The sequence below is a fragment of the Heterocephalus glaber genome, unplaced genomic scaffold (assembly GCF_053883595.1).
Source record: "Heterocephalus glaber isolate CG9 unplaced genomic scaffold, H.glaber_assembly_v1.0 deba00000621, whole genome shotgun sequence".
In the NCBI taxonomy this organism is placed as follows: Eukaryota; Metazoa; Chordata; class Mammalia; order Rodentia; family Bathyergidae; genus Heterocephalus; species Heterocephalus glaber.
The window spans coordinates 10,177,791-10,196,581 of NW_028258153.1; the positions used below are offsets into that span (position 1 = coordinate 10,177,791).

The window sequence follows — 18,791 nt, forward strand, 5'->3', positions numbered from 1 at the left end:
AATGAAGCCAGACATGGTGGTGCACTCCTATAATCCCAATACTGGGAGCCCAATGCAGGAGGACTGCAAGTTTGAGCCCAGTTTGGGCTACATGGTGAATTTAAGGCCAGGCTGGATTACATAGCAAGACCCTGACTCAAAAAAAAACAAAAACAAAAAAAATTGGGAGCTAGATAATTTTTATTAATCTACCAAAGCTGGTAGGTTTAAATTTTTCAGCCCATTTTGTCAGTTTTTTGCCAACTGCTCAATAATAATGGGTCACTTTACATAAGTGATGTTCTGTCCATTAGATGCTGACTATAGATAAAGTCCAAAGGTTTTTCAGAGAAAAAGTTATATTATATATGTATTGATAGACACTATTAATAGAGTAAAAAGGAAACCCACAAGTGGAAGATGATAGTCAGAATATACAAGAAAAGATTCATATTCAGAATACCAACTATTGTAAAATACTCCAGCAAATCAACAAGAAAAACACAGATAACCCAATAGAAAAATTACCAAAATACATAAACACTTCACAAAGGGCACATCCAAATGGTCAATAAATATACGGAAATGTAGTCATCAAGGAAATACAAATTAAAGCCACAAAGTAATGCCTTGCCACACTCATCAGAATGACTAAAAAGAAGAAAGAAAATTTCAATTGTGGCTAAGATGTGCAGCAGTCAGAACTCTCATTTTTTGCATTTGACAAAATCCAACACCCATTCATGATAAAAACCCTACAAAAAATTGGAATAGAAGGTCTTTATCTCAACCTAATTAAGGCTATTTATGAAAAACGAATAGCCAATGTCATACTAAATGGTCAAAAACTGAAAACTTTCACACTAAAATCAGGAACAAGACAAGGATGTACACTATCACCACTCCTGTAAAATATAGTTCTGGAAACATTAGCCACAGCAATTAAAGAAGAAAAAGAAATAAAAGGAATAAAGATAGGAAAGGAAGAAGTTAAACTGTCAATGTTTGCTGAAGATATGATACTCTACACAGAAGACCCAATAAATTCCACCAAAAGACTTCTAGACTTAACTGACAGATTCAATTGAGTAGCTGGATACAAGGTCAACACTCAAAAATTGTACAGGTACAAGCACTCAATGATAAATGTAAAAATACTGTATACCTAAAATGTGGCAATAAAAGAATTTAAGCAAAAAAAATCAATATCCTTCTTGTACGCAAATAACAGATTCACTGAGAGAGAAATTAGGGAAACAATTCCTTTCACAATATCATCCAAAAAAATGAAATATCTAGGAATAAGTCTAAAACAGGAAGCAAAAGACCTCTACAATGAAAACTACAGCACTCTGAAAAAAGAGATCAAAGAGTATATAAGGAAATGGAAAGACATTCTTTGCTCCTGGATAGGAAGAACCAATATAGTGAAAACAGCCAAACTTTCAAAACTGCTATATAGATTTAATGCAATGGCAATTGAAATCCCAACAATATATTTCACAGAACTAGAGAAAACAATCCAAAAATTCATTTGGAACCAGAAGAGACCTAGAATAGCAAAAGCAGTTCTAGGCAACAGAGACATGACAGAGGGCATCACAATCCCCATCTTGAAACTATACTACAAGGCTACTGTAATAAAACCAGCATGGTATTGGCAAAGAAACAGACACAAGGATCAGTGGAATAGATTAGAAGATACAGAAACAACTCCAGACATACTCAGCTACCTCCTCTTTGACAAAGCAGTCAACCATCCTCACTGGAGGAAAGATAACCTCTTTAATAAATGGTGTTGGAAAAACTGGATTTCAACCTGCCAAAGATTAAAACTAGACCCATATCTATTATCATGCACTAAACTTAGATTGAAGTGAATTGAAGATCTAAATATTAAAACAGAAACACTAATCTTACTGGAAGATAAGTTAGGTAGAACTCTTGAAGACATTGGCATAAGAAAAGACTTTATGAACAAAACCTTAATAGCATGGGAACTAGCACAGGAAACAATCAACAACTGGTATCTCATCTTACTAAAAAGCTTCTGCACTGAAACTACCAACAGAACTAAGAGACAACCTACAACGTGGGAAAAATTTTGTACCAGCTGTACCTCAGACAAAGGTCTACTATCTATAATAAAGAACTTTAAAAAATCAGACCACCCAAATTAAAAAACCCAATTCAAAAATGGGCATCTGAAATGTACAGAAATTTTTCAGACAAAGAAGTAAAAGCAGAAAATAAACACATGAAAAAATATTCAACATCATTGTTCATTCAAGTGATGCAGATGAAAACAACACTGAGATTTCACCTTACACCAAAAAGAATGGCTGCTATCATGAAATCAACCAATGACAAACGTTGGTGGGGTTGTAGGGAGAAAGGAACCCTTCTCTATTGTTGGTGAGAGTGCAGACTGGTGCAACCACTGTGGAAATCAATATGGAGATACCTAAAAAAACTAGTGTTAGAGGTCCAATTTGACCCATCTATTCCTCTGTTGGGTATCTTCCCCAAAGAATTAAAAGAATCATACCACAGCGATATATGCACACCCATGTTTATAGCAGCACAGTCTATAATAGCTAAAGCTTGGAAACAGCCAAAGTGCCCATCAACTGGAGACTGGATAATTAAGATGTGGGGTTTTGTTTTTAATAAAATGGAGTACTACTCTGCCATAAAGAATGACAAACTGGAGGCCAAATCACCCCGCTGCAGACAGGCAGGTCTGCCCACACCCTGCCGAGGTCCCCAGTCCTGCAGAACACGCCAAATCAGCCCGCTACAGACAGGCAGGTCTGTGCACGCCCTACCGAGGTCCTGAGTCACGTGGAAGACGCCGAATCACCTCGATGCAGACAGGCAGATCTGCCCACACCCTACCGAGGTCCCCAGTCCCACAGAACATGCCGGCCGAACCAGCCTCCTGCAGAAAGGCAGGTTTGCCCACGCCCTACCGAGGTCCCCAGTTGCCTAGAATACACCGAATCAGTCCACTGCAGACAGGCAGGTCTGTGCACACTCTACCGAGGTCCTGAGTCACGCAGAAGACACTGAATCACCCCACTGCAGACAGGCAGCCACCTGATTCCATACTACAAAGGCACAGAAGACACCAGACCACCAGACCACCAGACCAAGGTACTGAGTCCCACTGTTCCCAGCCCAGAGGTAGGGGCTTCTGAGCCATCGTCCCACTGCTCCTGGTCCAGAGGAAGGGGCTTCCCAGTCACCATCCCTCCCACTGCTCCCAGCCCAGAGGAAAGGGCTTTTGGGCCACCTTCTGTCCTGCTGCTCCTGGCCCAAAGGAAGGGGCTTCTGGGCCACCATACCTCCCATCTCTCCAAGCCCAGAAAGAGGGGCTTCTGAGCCACCATCCCACAGCTCCTGGTCCAGAGGAAGGGGTTTCCTGGCCAACATCCCTCTGGCTGCTCCCAGCCCAAAGGAAAGGGCTTTTGGGTCACCATCCCTACCGCTGCTCCCAGCCCCTGTCCCACCTCACCCACCTCAGAAGAGGTAATCCGGGCAGGTGCTAAAAGCCCCCCGCCCCAGTTGAAATGAGAAAACATGTAAATAAGTCTCAAAACCAGACTTCCAGATCACCTACAGCAACCCCAAAGGGAAAGGAGATGGAACAATCTGATACTCAACCACCTGGACCCACTGAACTGGCAAGAAAAGGGGATCTGGAAAAAATGAAATCAGAAGTAATTTCTCAGATAACAGGAGAAAATGTGTCCTTAGTGCAAGACATGATTAATAAATTTAGAGAAGAGCTGAGGAACATGATGGAATCCCAACATAAGAAACAAATGGAATCCATAAAACAGATGCAAATAGATTTCCAGGACATGAAAAACTCCATTGAAAGTCTACACAGCAGAATAAGCCAGTGTGAGGACAGAATTTCAGATATAGAAGATAAGATTGCAATTAGTGACCAGGAAAAGAAAAATTCCTTCAAAATTCTAAGGGAACATGAGAAATCAATCCAGCAGCTGCTAGATGATGCAAAAAAGAATAACATAAGACTGATTGGACTCAATGAAGAAACAGGAGAGAGTGCAGATGACATAAAAAATCTCTTCACAGAAATAATGGCAGAAAACTTCCCAAGCAGGGGAAAAGAGCTTGACATACAGATAAGTGAGGCATATAGGACTCCAAATAGACTTGATCAAAAAAAATCTACACATAGGCATATAATTGTTAAGATTCCAGAAACACAACAGAAGAACAAAGTTCTCCAAGCAGTCAGAGAAAAGCACCAAATCACATACAAAGGAAAGCCCATCAGAATCACAGCAGACTTCTCAACACAAACCATCAAGGCAAGAAGAGCTTGGAGTGACATATTTCAAGCCCTAAAAGAAAACAACCTCCAACCCAGATTGATGCACCCTGCAAAACTATCTTTCAAAATGGATGGAGAAATAAGATACTTTCATGACAAAGAGCACCTTAGGAACTTTGTGAATACCAAACCAGCACTCCAAAGAATTTTACACAATAGCCTAGGAACAGACATTGAGGATCACAACCCCAGGAAGCAAAGCAGAATGAACCCATCTGGCATGACAAGAAATTACATGTAAAGGGGGAGAACCCAACAAAAAGAAAAAGTCATGGCAATGACAACTCAATACATTTCAGTTATAACCATCAAAGTTAATGGTCTCAATTCACCAATCAAAAAAAATAGACTGGCACAATGGGTCAAGAAGCAAAATCCAACAATATGCTGCACACAAGAAACACAATTCAAAAGGAAACTCATAGATTGAAAGTTAAAGGGTGGAAAACAATACTTCATGCAACAGGAACCCGAAAAAAAGCAGGAGTAGCTATCCTCTTGGCAGATCAAGTAGATTTCAAACCAACACTGATTAAGAGAGATGAAAAAGGACACTACATCCTTGTAAAGGGAAGAATCCAAGAGGAAGAGATGACAATCATAAATATCTATGCACCAAACACTAGTGCACCCAACTATATAAAACAAATACGAACGGACATGAAAAGTCACACATGCACTAATACAATTGTAGTGGGGGACCTCAACACCCCACTGTCACAAATAGATAGATCAACTAGACTAAAAATAAGTAATGAAATACTAGAACTCAATCGAACTCTTGAACAAATGAACTTAACAGATGTTTACAGAGTCTTCCACCCCACAAAATCAGAATACACATTCTTCTCAGCTGCACATGGGTCATTCTCCAAAATAGACCACATAGTCACACATAGAACATGTTTAAGTAAGTGCAAAGGAATTGAAGTTATCCCCTGCATATTATCAGACCATAGTGCGATGAAATTGGAGATCCATAGCAAAAGAAGCTCAAAAAATTTCATAAACACATGGAAATTGAACAACACACTTCTGAATATCCAATGGGTCACAGAGGAAATTAAAGAAGAAATCAGACAGTTCCTTCAATTAAATGACAATGACAATACAACATATCGGAATCTATGGGACACAATGAAAGCAGTCTTACGAGGGAAATTCATAGCAGTGAATATGCATATTAGGAAAACAGAATGAGCCCAATTAAACAACCTGATGCTGCACCTCAAGCTTCTAGCAAAAGAAGAGCAGGACAACCCCAGAGCTCATACAAGGGAGGAAATTATAAAGATCAGAGGAGAAATCAATGCAATGGAGACTAAGAGAACAATACAAAAAATCAGAGAAGCCAAGAGTTGGTTCTTCGAAAGAATCAACAAAATTGACAAACCTTTAGCCAACCTTCTCAGAAAAAGGAAAGAAAAGGCCCAAATCCATGCAATGAGGAATGTAAAGGGTGAAATGACAACAGACCCAGCAGAAATCCAGAGGATCATCAATACCTACTTCCAAAACCTACACACCAATAAGATGGACAACACAGAAGAAATGGACAGACTCCTAGATATATATGAATTACCAAAGTTGAACGAAGAAGACCTAAAAATTCTGAACAACCCAATATCAACCAATGAAATTGAAAATGTAATTAAAAATTTATCAACTAAAAAAAGCCCAGGCCCTGATGGCTTCACTGCTGAATTCTACAAGACATTTAGAGAGGAACTGCTGCCACTACTGTTTAAACTCTTCAATGACATTGAAAGGGAAGCAATACTCCCAAATTCATTCCTGGAAGCAAGCATCACCTTGATCCCCAAAGCAGAGAAAGACCCAACCAAAAAAGAGAACTATAGGCCAATCTCACTAATGAACATAGATGAAAAAATCCTTAATAAGATAATGGCAAACAGAATGCAGAAGATCATCAAGAAGATCATAAACCCTGATCAAGTGGGATTCATCCCAGGGATGCAGGGATGGTTCAATATGCGAAAATCAATTAATGTAATACACTATATCAATAGAGCCAAGGACAAAAACCATATGATTATCTCCATAGATGCAGAAAAAGCATTTGACAAAATCCAACATGCATTTAGGATAAAAACCCTACAAAATATTGGAATCCATGCTCTACCTCAAACTGATAGAAGCCATCTATGAAAAACCAACAGCCAATATCATACTAAATGGTCAAAAACTGAAATCCCTCACACTCAAATCAGGAACAAGACAAGGATGTCCACTATCACCACTCTTGTTCAATATAGTTCTGGAAACATTAGCCACAGCAATTAGACAAGAGAAAGAAATAAAAGGAATAAAGATAGGTAATGAAGAAGTCAAATTGTCATTATTTGCAGATGACATGATACTCTATATAGAAGACCCCAAGAACTCCACTGAAAGTCTTCTAGACTTAATAACCAAATTCAGTCAAGTAGCTAGTTACAAGGTCAACACACAAAAATCAATAGCTTTCGTCCACACCAATGACAGACTCACTGAGAGAGAAATAGGGCAAATAATTCCTTTCACAATAGCATCCAAAAAACTAAAATACCTAGGAATCATCCTAACAAAAGAAATCAAAGACCTCTTCTCTGAAAACTATGGCCCTCTGAAAAGAGAGATTGAAGATGATATCAGAAAATGGACAGACATCCCCTGCTCCTGGGTAGGAAGGATTAATATAGTGAGAATGGCCATACTTCCAAAACTGCTATATAGATTTAATGCAATTCCAATTGAGATCCCAGCAGCATACTTCATAGACCTTGAGAAAACAATCCAAAAATTCATTTGGAACAAGAAGAGATCCAGAATATCAAAAGCAATTCTAGGTAACAGAGACATGGCAGGGGGTATCACAATCCCCAACCTGCAACTCTACTACAAAGCTACTGTGATAAAAACAGTATGGTACTGGCAAAAAAACAGACTTGAGGACCAGTGGAACAGATTAGAAGATACAGAAACAACGCCAGACACACTCAGCCATCTCATCTTCGACAAAGGAGCCAAACACCCTCAGTGGAGGAAAGATAGCCTCTTTAATACATGGTGCTGGAAAAATTGGGCTTCAACTTGCCAAAGATTAAAACTAGACCTGTATCTCTCACCGTGCACTAAACTAAAATCAAAATGGATTAAAGATCTAAATATTAAAATAGAAACTCTGAACCAGTTGGAACAGAGGTTAGGTAGAACCCTTGAAGACATCGGTGTAGGAAAAGATTTTATGAACACAACCTCAGTTGCCCGTGAACTAGCACAAACAATCAACAAATGGGATCTCTTCTTATTAAAAGGCTTCTGCACAGCAAGAGAAACCACCAGCAGTGTGAAGAGACAACCCACAATGTGGGAAAAAAATCTTCACCTGCTCTTCCTCAGACAAAGGTCTACTATCTAGAATCTATAAAGAACTTAAAAAGATCAGAGTTCCCAAATTTAAAGACCTAATCTAAAAATGGGCATCTGAAATGAACAGACATTTCTCAGACAAAGAAGTAGAAATAGCAAATAAATACATGAAAAAATGTTCAACATCACTGGTCATTCGAGAGATGCAAATGAAAACAACACTGAGATTCCACTTCACTCCAAAAAAATGGCTGCTATCATGAAATCAACCAATAACAAATGCTGGCGAGGCTGTGGGGAAAGAGGAACCCTGCTCCACTGCTGATGGGAGTGTAGACTGGTGCAACCACTGTGGAAATCAGTATGGAGATACCTCAAAAAACTAGGACTGGAAATCCCATTTGACTCAGCTATTCCACTGCTAGGGATCTTCCCCAAAGAATTAAAAGAATCATACCACAGTGATATATGTGCACCCATGTTCATAGCAGCACAGTTTGTAATAGCTAAAACTTGGAAACAGCCCAAATGCCCATCAACTGGAGACTGGATGAAGAAAATGTGTTTTTTTTATAAAATGGAGTACTACTCAGCCATAAAAAATGAGTAATTAGAGACATTTATAGCTAAGTGGATGCACATTGAGGCGATACTCTTAAGTGAGATAAATAGGACACACATGTGTAAATACCGAATAGTTTCTCTGGTGTGAGAAACTGAAAGTGTAAATAAGGACTAAATGTATAATAGGTAATGTGAAATAGGAAGAAAAGGGGCAAAGGGGAAGGAAGTGGGAGGGCTAGGGGAAAGGATAGAAGGAAATGGGATTAATATGAGAAAATGGAAAAATAGGAACAAAATCTTTGTAAATAGGGAGGACTGGAGGGGTTGAAGGTAGGGCTGGGCAAGGGTGAAAAATAAGAACCAAGAGAGACTATGTAAAGCTGCAAATTTCCAATGATGAATGTCATTATATTGTATACCTAAAATGTACAAGGATTAGAATGAATAATCGATAATGTAAAATAGGAAGAAAAGGTCCAAAGGGGTAGGGGTAGTGGGAGACACAGGGGAAAGGAAAGAAGGGAAAGGAAAAAATGATGAGAAATGGAAAAAAATGGAAATAAATTCTTTGTAAATAGGGAATGGTGGAGGGCGTGAAGGGAGGGCTAGGAATGGGGATAAAATAAGAACCAAGATGCATTATATAAAGGTACAATTCCCAATGAGAAATGTAATTGTGTTGTATACCTACAATGTACCAATAAAAGAATTTAATACAAAAAAAGAAAAAAAGAGCGACAAACTGGAGACATTTATAGCTAAATGATTCTCATTGAGGACATACTCTTAAGTGAAATAAATAAGACACACATGTGTAAATACCAAATAGTTTCTCTGGTATGAGAAACTGAAAGTGTAAATAAGGATCAAAATGAATAATCGATAATGTGAAATAGGAAGAAAAGGTCCAAAATGGTAAGGGAAGTGCGAGGGGTTGGGGAAAGCAAAAAATATGAGAAAAGGAAAAAATGGAAGCAAAGTCTTTGTAAATAGGGAGGGGTGGAGGAGTCAAAGGGTGGGCAGGGGAGTAGGGAAAAAAATAAAAACCAAGGTACGCCATGTAAAGGTACAAGTTCCCAATAATAAATGTAAATGTATTGTATACCTAAAATGTACCAATAAAAGAATTTAAGGAGAAAAACCTCTCATTTTTTGCTGATGGGAATTCAATATGGTGCAAACAATTCTTAAACTGTTAGATATATATAGTAGTGCTGAAAATATGCATATACTATAGGTCCTGGAATCCTATTCTTATTGTATACCCATCAGAATTGTGAGTAGATTCACCAAGAGACAAAGGTATCTCTGGATATTCATAACAAAACTACTGTAATATTACTCAAATGCCTAACAACCACAGAACAGATAAATGAAATGTGACATATTTCCACAATGGAATACAACATACTGCAAAACAAAAATAGTCTATCTACAACTATAAGTCATATGAAGGTTCTCATAATAATGAATGAAAAAAGCCACACACAAGATAGAACTTACTATATTTTCCCATGTATATTAAGTATAAAAACAGGCAAAACTAATCTGTGTCCACTCCTTTGAGAGTGATGAGGGGATTCTGGAGAACTGGTATTGTTCTGTCTTCTGACTTGGTTGATAACTGGAGTGTGTTCAGTTTGCCAAAATTCATGAAGCAGTATGCTTACAATATGTGTATAGTATAATTTAATAAAACTTAAGTTTAAAATGCAATGTAGACATAAGGGTGTCTTCCTTCGATTGTGAAATTGGTGCCATTCTGGAGCATGATCTTCAAATTGATACAATTTGATGTAAGATTAAACCCAGCACTGACCTTTCAGAGAAATGTGCAGCTTCAGGTTCATGTGGTGCTAGCCTCTGGCCCTGGGGCACAGTTTGAAAGGATGATGAAAGGGAAAATTGGACAATGCCAGATTTTTCCAAACCTAAATACCATGGCAGTGACAAGTAAGTTGTGATGAAGTTCAGAACGCTATGGCATAACAATAAGTGTTTTAAAACAAGCTCAAAATGAATGTACATGGTAATGTAAAATGTTCACAGTGGGGGAAGTGGCCAAGGGATGCATAGGAACTCTCTGCACTCTCTTTACAACTTGTATTCTCTTCTATAATTCTAAAATTATTACAAACTAAAAGATTTATATATATATAACATATGTACATATATATAAGATAATATATTTAACTAGGTTCTTACTCCTAAATTAGGTATCTAAAAGTTATGTGTCGTGATCTTTACATCCACAGCTGTCTCTCTGTGAGAAGCTATGTTTGATCATGTTGTCTTTTTAATTTAGGGCAAACATTTTTTCTTTCTCGGTAAATTACTGGGGGAACTTTGAGTCAACTTAATGTTTAATGTTATTCTTCAAAAATATTTTCATTTCAGTGCATTGAAAGAAGGATCACATGTTTATTAACTTGTATTCTTTTTGGCTGTGAGCCCTAAGCACATGTATATGCTCTACATATACAATAACTATTTATTTTAATTTCTTGGCAATAGCCACTATGACTTCTTTTTCAAAATCAAAGGATAGTTTTATATTCTACCATCTGTAGTAACAGACAAATCATTAGGCTGAAGCTCTTTGTCATTATCTATTTAATTTGTTCAGTATAGGCCAGAGAAAACTTAATTTTTAATTTTATTTATCATTTTCCAGGAATGTCCTAAGTTTAATTATTCACCACCTCATAGAAGAACCTATTCTTCCCAAGTGATTTATAATCTTACTGTTACTGGGCGCCACATGGAAAATTATCTGATATCAACTGCCAATAAATTTTCCCAAAAAAGGTAAAACAGTCCTTTTGTAGCATATTTAATTGCTTTCTTATTTTAATGGTAACTGGCCGCTAAACTTGAGGCAGAGTGCAAATTGTTATTTATGGAGTTAAATTCTTAGTTTTGCCTAAACAGTCTCATGGATTGAAATTTAAATAATGACTAAATTAAGATTCATTTGAACAAATTAATAAGCTTTTTTAAGACTCAAAAATATGTTGTCAAATTTGTACATTTTTTGAAGCAAAAAAGAAATTATTGATTGGATTGTATTTACTCAGAATTTTAAAGCATGACCTTTAATGAAAATTGACCTTAGTTTCAACAAGAACACCTCAAAACTTGAGAGTATGTTTGTGAGTGGACAAAATGTTCCCATGTGTAGCAAGGCCATGAACTTTACCCACCTGATCATTTGTCATGGATGTAAAGTTTATGAGCTTGCAATCCCTATCATTTTTTTCTTTTCTCCATAACTTTCCTCCTTTATTATTCAATACCCAAAAATGATTAACACTCCCTGTAAAATTACCTAAATCTACAGATAAGCAAAAAAAAATCTACATTCAGATATAACCACTGTTAATATTTTGGTATATATCCTTCCAGAAAGTTTCTAGTGGCAGGTGTAAATGTAAATATTTTTGGTAAATATGGGAATTATAATCAAATAAATATTTTATCTTATATATTTTAATTTTATAATGAAATAATTCATTAAAGATCAGTTTATTATAAACTGTTCTAAAACTTACATTTTTAAAAATTGACTAATATACTACTGTTATTTGCATGTCAAAAACTATAGTGCTATGGCATCACATTTAGAATTATAGTCACAAGAAGATTATTCTACACCATTACTTAGTTAAACTGACCCTATTTGGTGGACATCTACTCTTAAAATTACTACTTGGATTTTAAAAAATCAACTTTTGGGGCTGGGAATTTAGCTCAGTGATTTCTGTGCCTGCCTTGCCAGCACAAAGTCCCGAGTTTGATCCCTGGTACCAAAAAAACAAACCAAAATGAAACAATCAACTTTTTATTTTTTAGAGTCCATGAAGTGAGAAGTAGTTAAATAAATCCAATTTATCTTCAAGCATCCAAGAAAAGAAAAAATACAGGAGAAAAAGTTTGGGATATAGAGGAAACTGGGCCATTTGAAAAAAGATAAGAACTGATATTATATCACTTTAGAAATAATTACCTAAAAAGAGATATTTAAGCACTAATATATTAAGATTTTTGAGATGGTGCATGGTTCAGTTAAGATGGAGGAAATGATTAAATTATATCATTACCTCATTTTCAGGGGGATCATTGCACAAATGTAATTATTTAGAAGGACTTTTAAATCTTTAGTTATAATGTATAATTGAGATTGAAATATGATAAAAAGAATAAATGTAAAATATTTGTCAGGCAATATTTACTTCATACTGTAAATGTATTTCTAATGGAAAGAAAAAGATGAGTTTCCACTTAAGTATCTTACATCAACTTATGAAGATTTTATTCAGTAAAATGAATATAAATTTTATTACTCTATGTAGATATGGAGGTTGGAGTTTTGGTCTGCCTCTGACTAACGACCTTCGTTTTGATGTGACAGCAGTTCCTGCCAATAGAACACTTGCCAAGGTAAATTATGGTGTTTCATCTGGGATGTCATACAAATAAGAATGTGAAATTGAGACAATTAAGCATTTTCATAAGGATGAAGGCTTAATGTATACATTCAGTTTAGTATTTTGCAACTATAGTGCTGTTGTTCTAATCCTGCATATATACCCTAGGCTAGGGAAGTATAGATACATAAGCACCAGGAGATGTGTGCAAAGTATAGGTAGTAGCATTTCTTATTCTAGCCAGAAAATACTACCCCAAATGTCCATATGCTATAGAATAAAGAATAAATTGTTTCATATTCATTGAATAGTATTTTCAGCAATAGAAATGAAAGCACTTGGCTCCATATAGCAAGCAAGCTAAGTCTCCTAATCATTAAACATAAGCAGAAGAAAAGACAAAAGGTATTGCATGAGCTCATTACCTTTACTATAAATTTTTACAGTAGGCAAAATTCAGGGACAGGGAGATTAATATGACCTGGAAGGACAAAGGGCATCAGGGAGAAGTTACGGACATGGTTAATTTTTATTTTTCTACCTGTGTGATGATTTAATTTGTGTGCTCCCTCTATGATTTTTGTTACACTCTACATTTATGTTCTATGGATTTTTCTTTTTGTGTGTAACTATTTAGAAAATGGAAACGTGTTTGTTCAGCCTTGCTTCTTACTGAACCTGGAAACTTAACTGAATTTGATGAAGATAAATTAACCTGTTGGCTTTTTTCCTTCTACATTATATTTATGCTCTAAAACCATCTAAAGCCACTGAATCAGATACATATGATTACCCATGTGATCAATGGCAGCCATAGGGATTTTGAATTCTCTTTCATATATTTTACATTTGGTAACAGGAAACACAGATAGCTTTGGAGGAAGTGAGGAAACTAATAATAATTTGATAACTTTTATGCCAGGCACTAGTATCAACTTTTATATAAACTACCTAGTTTCCTCCTCATAACATCCCATATAATATATATTATTGGATCTATTATAGCAGATTTTCACAAGATCATGTGGAAAATAGGAATTTAAATGTTCCCCTCTCCTTTCTTCTTTCAATGAATGTGAAACAATTTATTTCGTTATTCTATTGCATATGGACATCTGGGCTAGGAATTCTAATGTTTCCTTTCCTTCTCTTCTTTCTGCCCACAGAGTAAATACTCTTGCACAAACAAGAGAGTTTTTAAGATAAAATAATGTCTCTCTGAATCGCATTTGCAATTTTGAATTATCACTTGAGTTTGAATGGAAGCACACCAGTATTTTAACCCTTTGTTTTTGATATAGAGGGAAAGTTAATGGAGGGGTTTTCAGTGTTACCAGTTTTGTTGCTAAGGACCAGTGCTCGCTTATGGATTTTATTTTTTCTCAACTCTGGTCTATAAGCCATTTGTTTTATTACTAGTATGAGAGTTAGAATCCCTTAATTCTAGTCTTAGAATCACCATAGATCACTCTACAGAGATGGAGATGATAATGATTTCCCTGGTTATTTCAAGTTTTGCTATCAAAAAATCTAGAATAACAAATAACTTCATGCTGTCACTCAGAATGACTGTCACCTCACCGTCTGCCCATCTTTAAGTTGAAAATGTATGGATCTATGAGCAGCACTCTGGGGAATAGTTCATAATCTTCTAAGATCAAATAACTTACTGGGAAATTGGTACCCTCACTTTAAATATAAATAAGGTAGACTTTCACATGTGAAGACAGCTTAACTTATTTGAACACCACACTGATCTTGCCTTTTTTCGGAATTTAACAGGTGTGGTATGACCCTGAAGGCTATCACTCTCTTCCAGCTTACCTCAACAGCCTGAATAATTTCCTCCTGCGAGTTAACATGTCAAAGGTTGATGCCGCCAAGCATGGTAAAGTTGTTCACACAGAGGCATCTTGTATTGCAAAACTTTCATTACTGTCTATACAAAAATACATGTTACATCTATTTTTTCCCAGTAGCAAATATTTTATACCTCTAAATTACAGGTATTTAAAAGCAATTTGGAAGTAGTAACTCCTGCCAGATAGAACATTCTGGATAATCCTTTTAACTTCAGTTTAATTTATTTTTCTCATATATCAAGTTTGAATAATAATACCAACTTCATGTGTATGTATATGTGGTTATATCTCAAAGGAAAATATTTCAAAACTACTTCTATAAGCAAAAATTTAATCAATGTTTATAAATATTGTTCACAAATATTAACATGAAGACAAACCTTTGAAACTAATATCCTCTACCCTTGAACAAAGGTGTTAGCATTTATTGAGCACTTACTCTGTGACACGTTTTATAGGAAATATCATCCATCCTTGACAACACCCTTCAAGATGAGTACTAGTGTCCCCATTATTATTTCTCTGAGGTGCAAAAATGGGATTTGACCCCCAGAGCTGTCTTAATTCCTCCCTTTTTATTTTTTCTAATACTCTTAACTGGTTTTCTGGACCCAGTCAGGTCTACTTCAGTTGGTTTCCCAAAAGGCATTCACATAGTTTAAAAATAAGGTTGGAATTTAAAAGAAATTGATTTATTTTTCTAATTCAATTACTGTTCATCAGACCATATCATCTTCTTGAGCCTTGTTCAAATTAGTTTTCCAGAAAAATCCAAAACATAACAATAATAAAAAGATAGAAAAACACATTTGCTGGCCAAGATTGAACCTAATAAATAGCCTATTAAGCAGGGAGGGAAAAGGACACAAACTACCTTTTAGAAATGCCAATGCCTCCTTTCTTTCATCTCCCTCCTGTTAGGCAGAATAGTGGCCGCTAGATGTACTGGTGATTGTAGAAGCAAACTGTGGCATCAAATACTCATCCTATACACAGAATCTTCAGGAGACTTCTTTTCAGAAAAAAAAACAGTATTTTTTCCCCCAACTGCTTTGGCATTTTCCTAGCAGGAAGTACCATAGAGAAAATAACAAGATTGATAGCCTTTGCATCTCGAGCATCAATAAAGCACATAATCAAAGTAGTAAATTAAATGAAATGGTGACTAAAACCAGGTGGGTCTGGCATAGCCTGAGTAGAAATACTATGGAAAGCTTGACTTTCAGTAGGATGTTTTATTCAGAGCAAAAGCCATGTATTGTTGTGACAGATAATAAAAGTATCACAATTATAGAAATAACTAGAAGAAAATGTAGCAAAGATGCAGAGAACAAGATGATGATACCACATTTGAATGGTCAGCTTTTCAAAACCTATATTTTTGTTTGCTTTATAATCAGTATTCTTTACCAAGATCAAGACCATCTGAGCCACTGTAGACTCTAGCAGGGTTGTTGTAGTGACTCCTATTGCATTTTACATTACAGAGTATAAAAATAATTCTACAACATAAACTTTATACTGACCCTGAAATTTATTTTTTAATTTAAAAATAAGGCTCAGCTTGAGTTATATAGAGATTACCAGAGGTATGCCTTCAGTGCCCTATTAATTTTTATTTAGACTTACCAAAGTGATAGCTTTCTATCCTCCCTGAAGGAGTTTATTTTAAAGATGAAATCTGTATCCTTCTAAAATACTTCTATTGTTTCATAATGCATGAATGGGGTATATAATAGTGATAGTACTTGTCTTTAAAAATCAGCCCAATTATTCTCCCACCACATACTCCAACACACTGCTTGTTTGAAAGCCTCTTTGTTAGATTCTTCATGAACTAGGGTTTTAATTTAGCAGTAAAGTTGATTTCTTTTTAATTTTAACATGCTAGTAAAAATATTTTAATTAGCTTTTCTTCGCAATGTCAATATCTATTATATTCAAGTGGTTCCCTCTAGTGGTTGATTTCACATTAAAGTTACGCTTTTTCTTCCAGAAAATACTAGTTTGCTGGTTTTCCCTAACAAATATTATACAACTAAACTCTTTTTTTCAAAAAACACTAACACATTGTTCATTCCACTCCAGTGCTTAGTGTTACCCCTTGTTGCACTAGCAGTAATGGTCAATAGAATGCATCTCATTTTAGCTTTGCATCTGTAGAGACAACAGAAAATGTCTTCTTTTAACATATATTGTATGTGGAGAAAATATTAGTTGAAATTTTAAGATTTGACTTGATTTAATAGCCATTCATTGACCACGTCAAAATAAGACATTCAGTTGGTGTTGTCGTAGAACCTACAGAGATGATTATGATATAGGATCCTGCTTCAGATACACCTATTTGATCTTGACATTAAAGATATGTATTAAAAAAAACTGGTGTTATAGGATCTTGCATAGTGAACAGAAATGTATTTTCAAAGATTCCTCTGGTGAAGTAGAGTAGTCCTTGATTTTGAAACCCAAAATGAAATAAAAGACAGGTTTTCCCCTGGCTATATTATAATTTAATAGGGGTTAAGTGGGCCTCATGGAAAATAGAACCTAAGTTTTAAAAGGCCCATTAATTTATAAAAAATATAAGTAAAGTACATTCCCCAATGAAATGATTAAAATTATAGGTCAAGTTTTTTTCTTTAACATACAACTGTTGCAGAATTCAATCTCAGAATATGTCATATTATTCTTACTAAAAATTATAAATTTAACTTAATGGAGATAATATGCATTTAGAATTCTCTATAATATTTGGGTACAGTGCTTAAGTGCCCTTATATTATGAGCATATACTTTACAAGCAATAAGAAAGTTCTTACTCAGTTCATGACTCTAAAGGAACAAGTGTTTAAGAATATCCTCACTTCCATCTACCATTCTTTCCCATGACTAGCATCATGTTGTACCTTTGGGGAAGTATTGCCCTCCCACTTTGACTTTTGTTGACTAAGGTCTTCTATGGGAGGAGAGAAAATAGCCTTGATTCTAACTCAGGCAGTATAACCAACCCTGGAAGAGTCCAATGACTTGGAATTGTATTGGAATTAAATGGCTGCTTTTCTGAAATGAACTGGTATATCTGAATCCTTCTCGACCTTTATGTCTCAATAGAAATGGCTGGCTGAAGATTCCAAGTCCCCTTCTGGTACAGCTGTAGAGCAATAGAGAACTTAAAGTAGTAAAGAGAGAGGAAGGGGTCCTCTCAGACTACAGTATTCCCTTACTATACCCACAGCAGAGCAAAGAGGGTAAGGTGAGGTCTGTCCCCTAGGAAAGTCTCAAATAATTTATCCCTCTTGAATTACTTATTTCTGAAGTGGTGCTGAAATACAAACGTACCTATGACTAAATAGAGAGAAAGAAGTGGAGAACAATTGTTTAAAAATAATAGAAGGAACAATGCTACATGTCAGAAATGTCCAAAAGGCTCCATATGAATGTGAAAAACTTCACTTTCTTTATGAGTGCCACCAATTGTGTGACATTGATGGGAGGAGGAGGAAAAATTCATTTTCCTTTAAAAGAGGGTACCAATGCAAAATTCTTTAGATTATAGCATAAAGAGGAAAGTATTGTATATTTTTCATCTAAAATTGGTATTGCTGATTAAATGAATACCTAATAATAGAAGATTGTCTCTTCTTTAAGGGATCATCATGTATAGCCAGCCTTATCCAGGCGTGCAAGACCAGGAGCAAGCCACGTAAGCAGTTATCTCTGGCATGACTACTTTCTTCTTGGCATAGCTAAGCTTCTGTATAAATCGCTGTAACTGGAAATCACAGTTGAATCTGAATGAATGGCAGTCTAGAAGGGCTGGTAACATAAGTCACTGACTGGGATACAAGGAAGTTTCTAAAACAGTGCAGAGTGGGTTGCCAAGTAGAGGTTGTTGACTGTGGATTCACCAAGTCTGCTGCTGTTTTGAGTTAAATGCATAAGTGCTTCATTTCAACCTTCCTGCAAGGCATTTAAGTACTATTTCTATGCTCCAGATCTATATAACTCTTGCATACACCCTGTAACCCTTGGAGACCAAGGTTTACTATCAAATATTCTTGGTCAATTCAGATGCACTAGAGCTACATTTATTCCAGGGTCACAGCGGAGTCATGGTAAAAATATTATCAGGCTACTGTGTAGAAAGCCTTATTTGTGTCACAGCCAACACTAATACTGTTTTGTTGATGGCTTTAGTCATGAATCTTCCTAAAA

General features: G+C 36.0%; 1 protein-coding gene across 3 annotated transcripts in view; it reads left to right on the forward strand.

Moving 5' to 3' along the window:
* Positions 1–18,791, forward strand: part of Abca12 (ATP binding cassette subfamily A member 12) — a 176,700-nt gene that overhangs the window by 137,929 nt on the left and 19,980 nt on the right. For all 3 annotated transcript variants that reach the window (XM_087206152.1, XM_087206150.1, XM_087206151.1), the window contains 4 exons: positions 10,959–11,092; positions 12,637–12,724; positions 14,494–14,599; positions 18,225–18,279. In XM_087206152.1, coding sequence (XP_087062278.1) covers positions 10,959–11,092; positions 12,637–12,724; positions 14,494–14,599; positions 18,225–18,279 — 383 coding nt within the window. The remainder of the gene's footprint in view (positions 1–10,958; positions 11,093–12,636; positions 12,725–14,493; positions 14,600–18,224; positions 18,280–18,791) is intronic.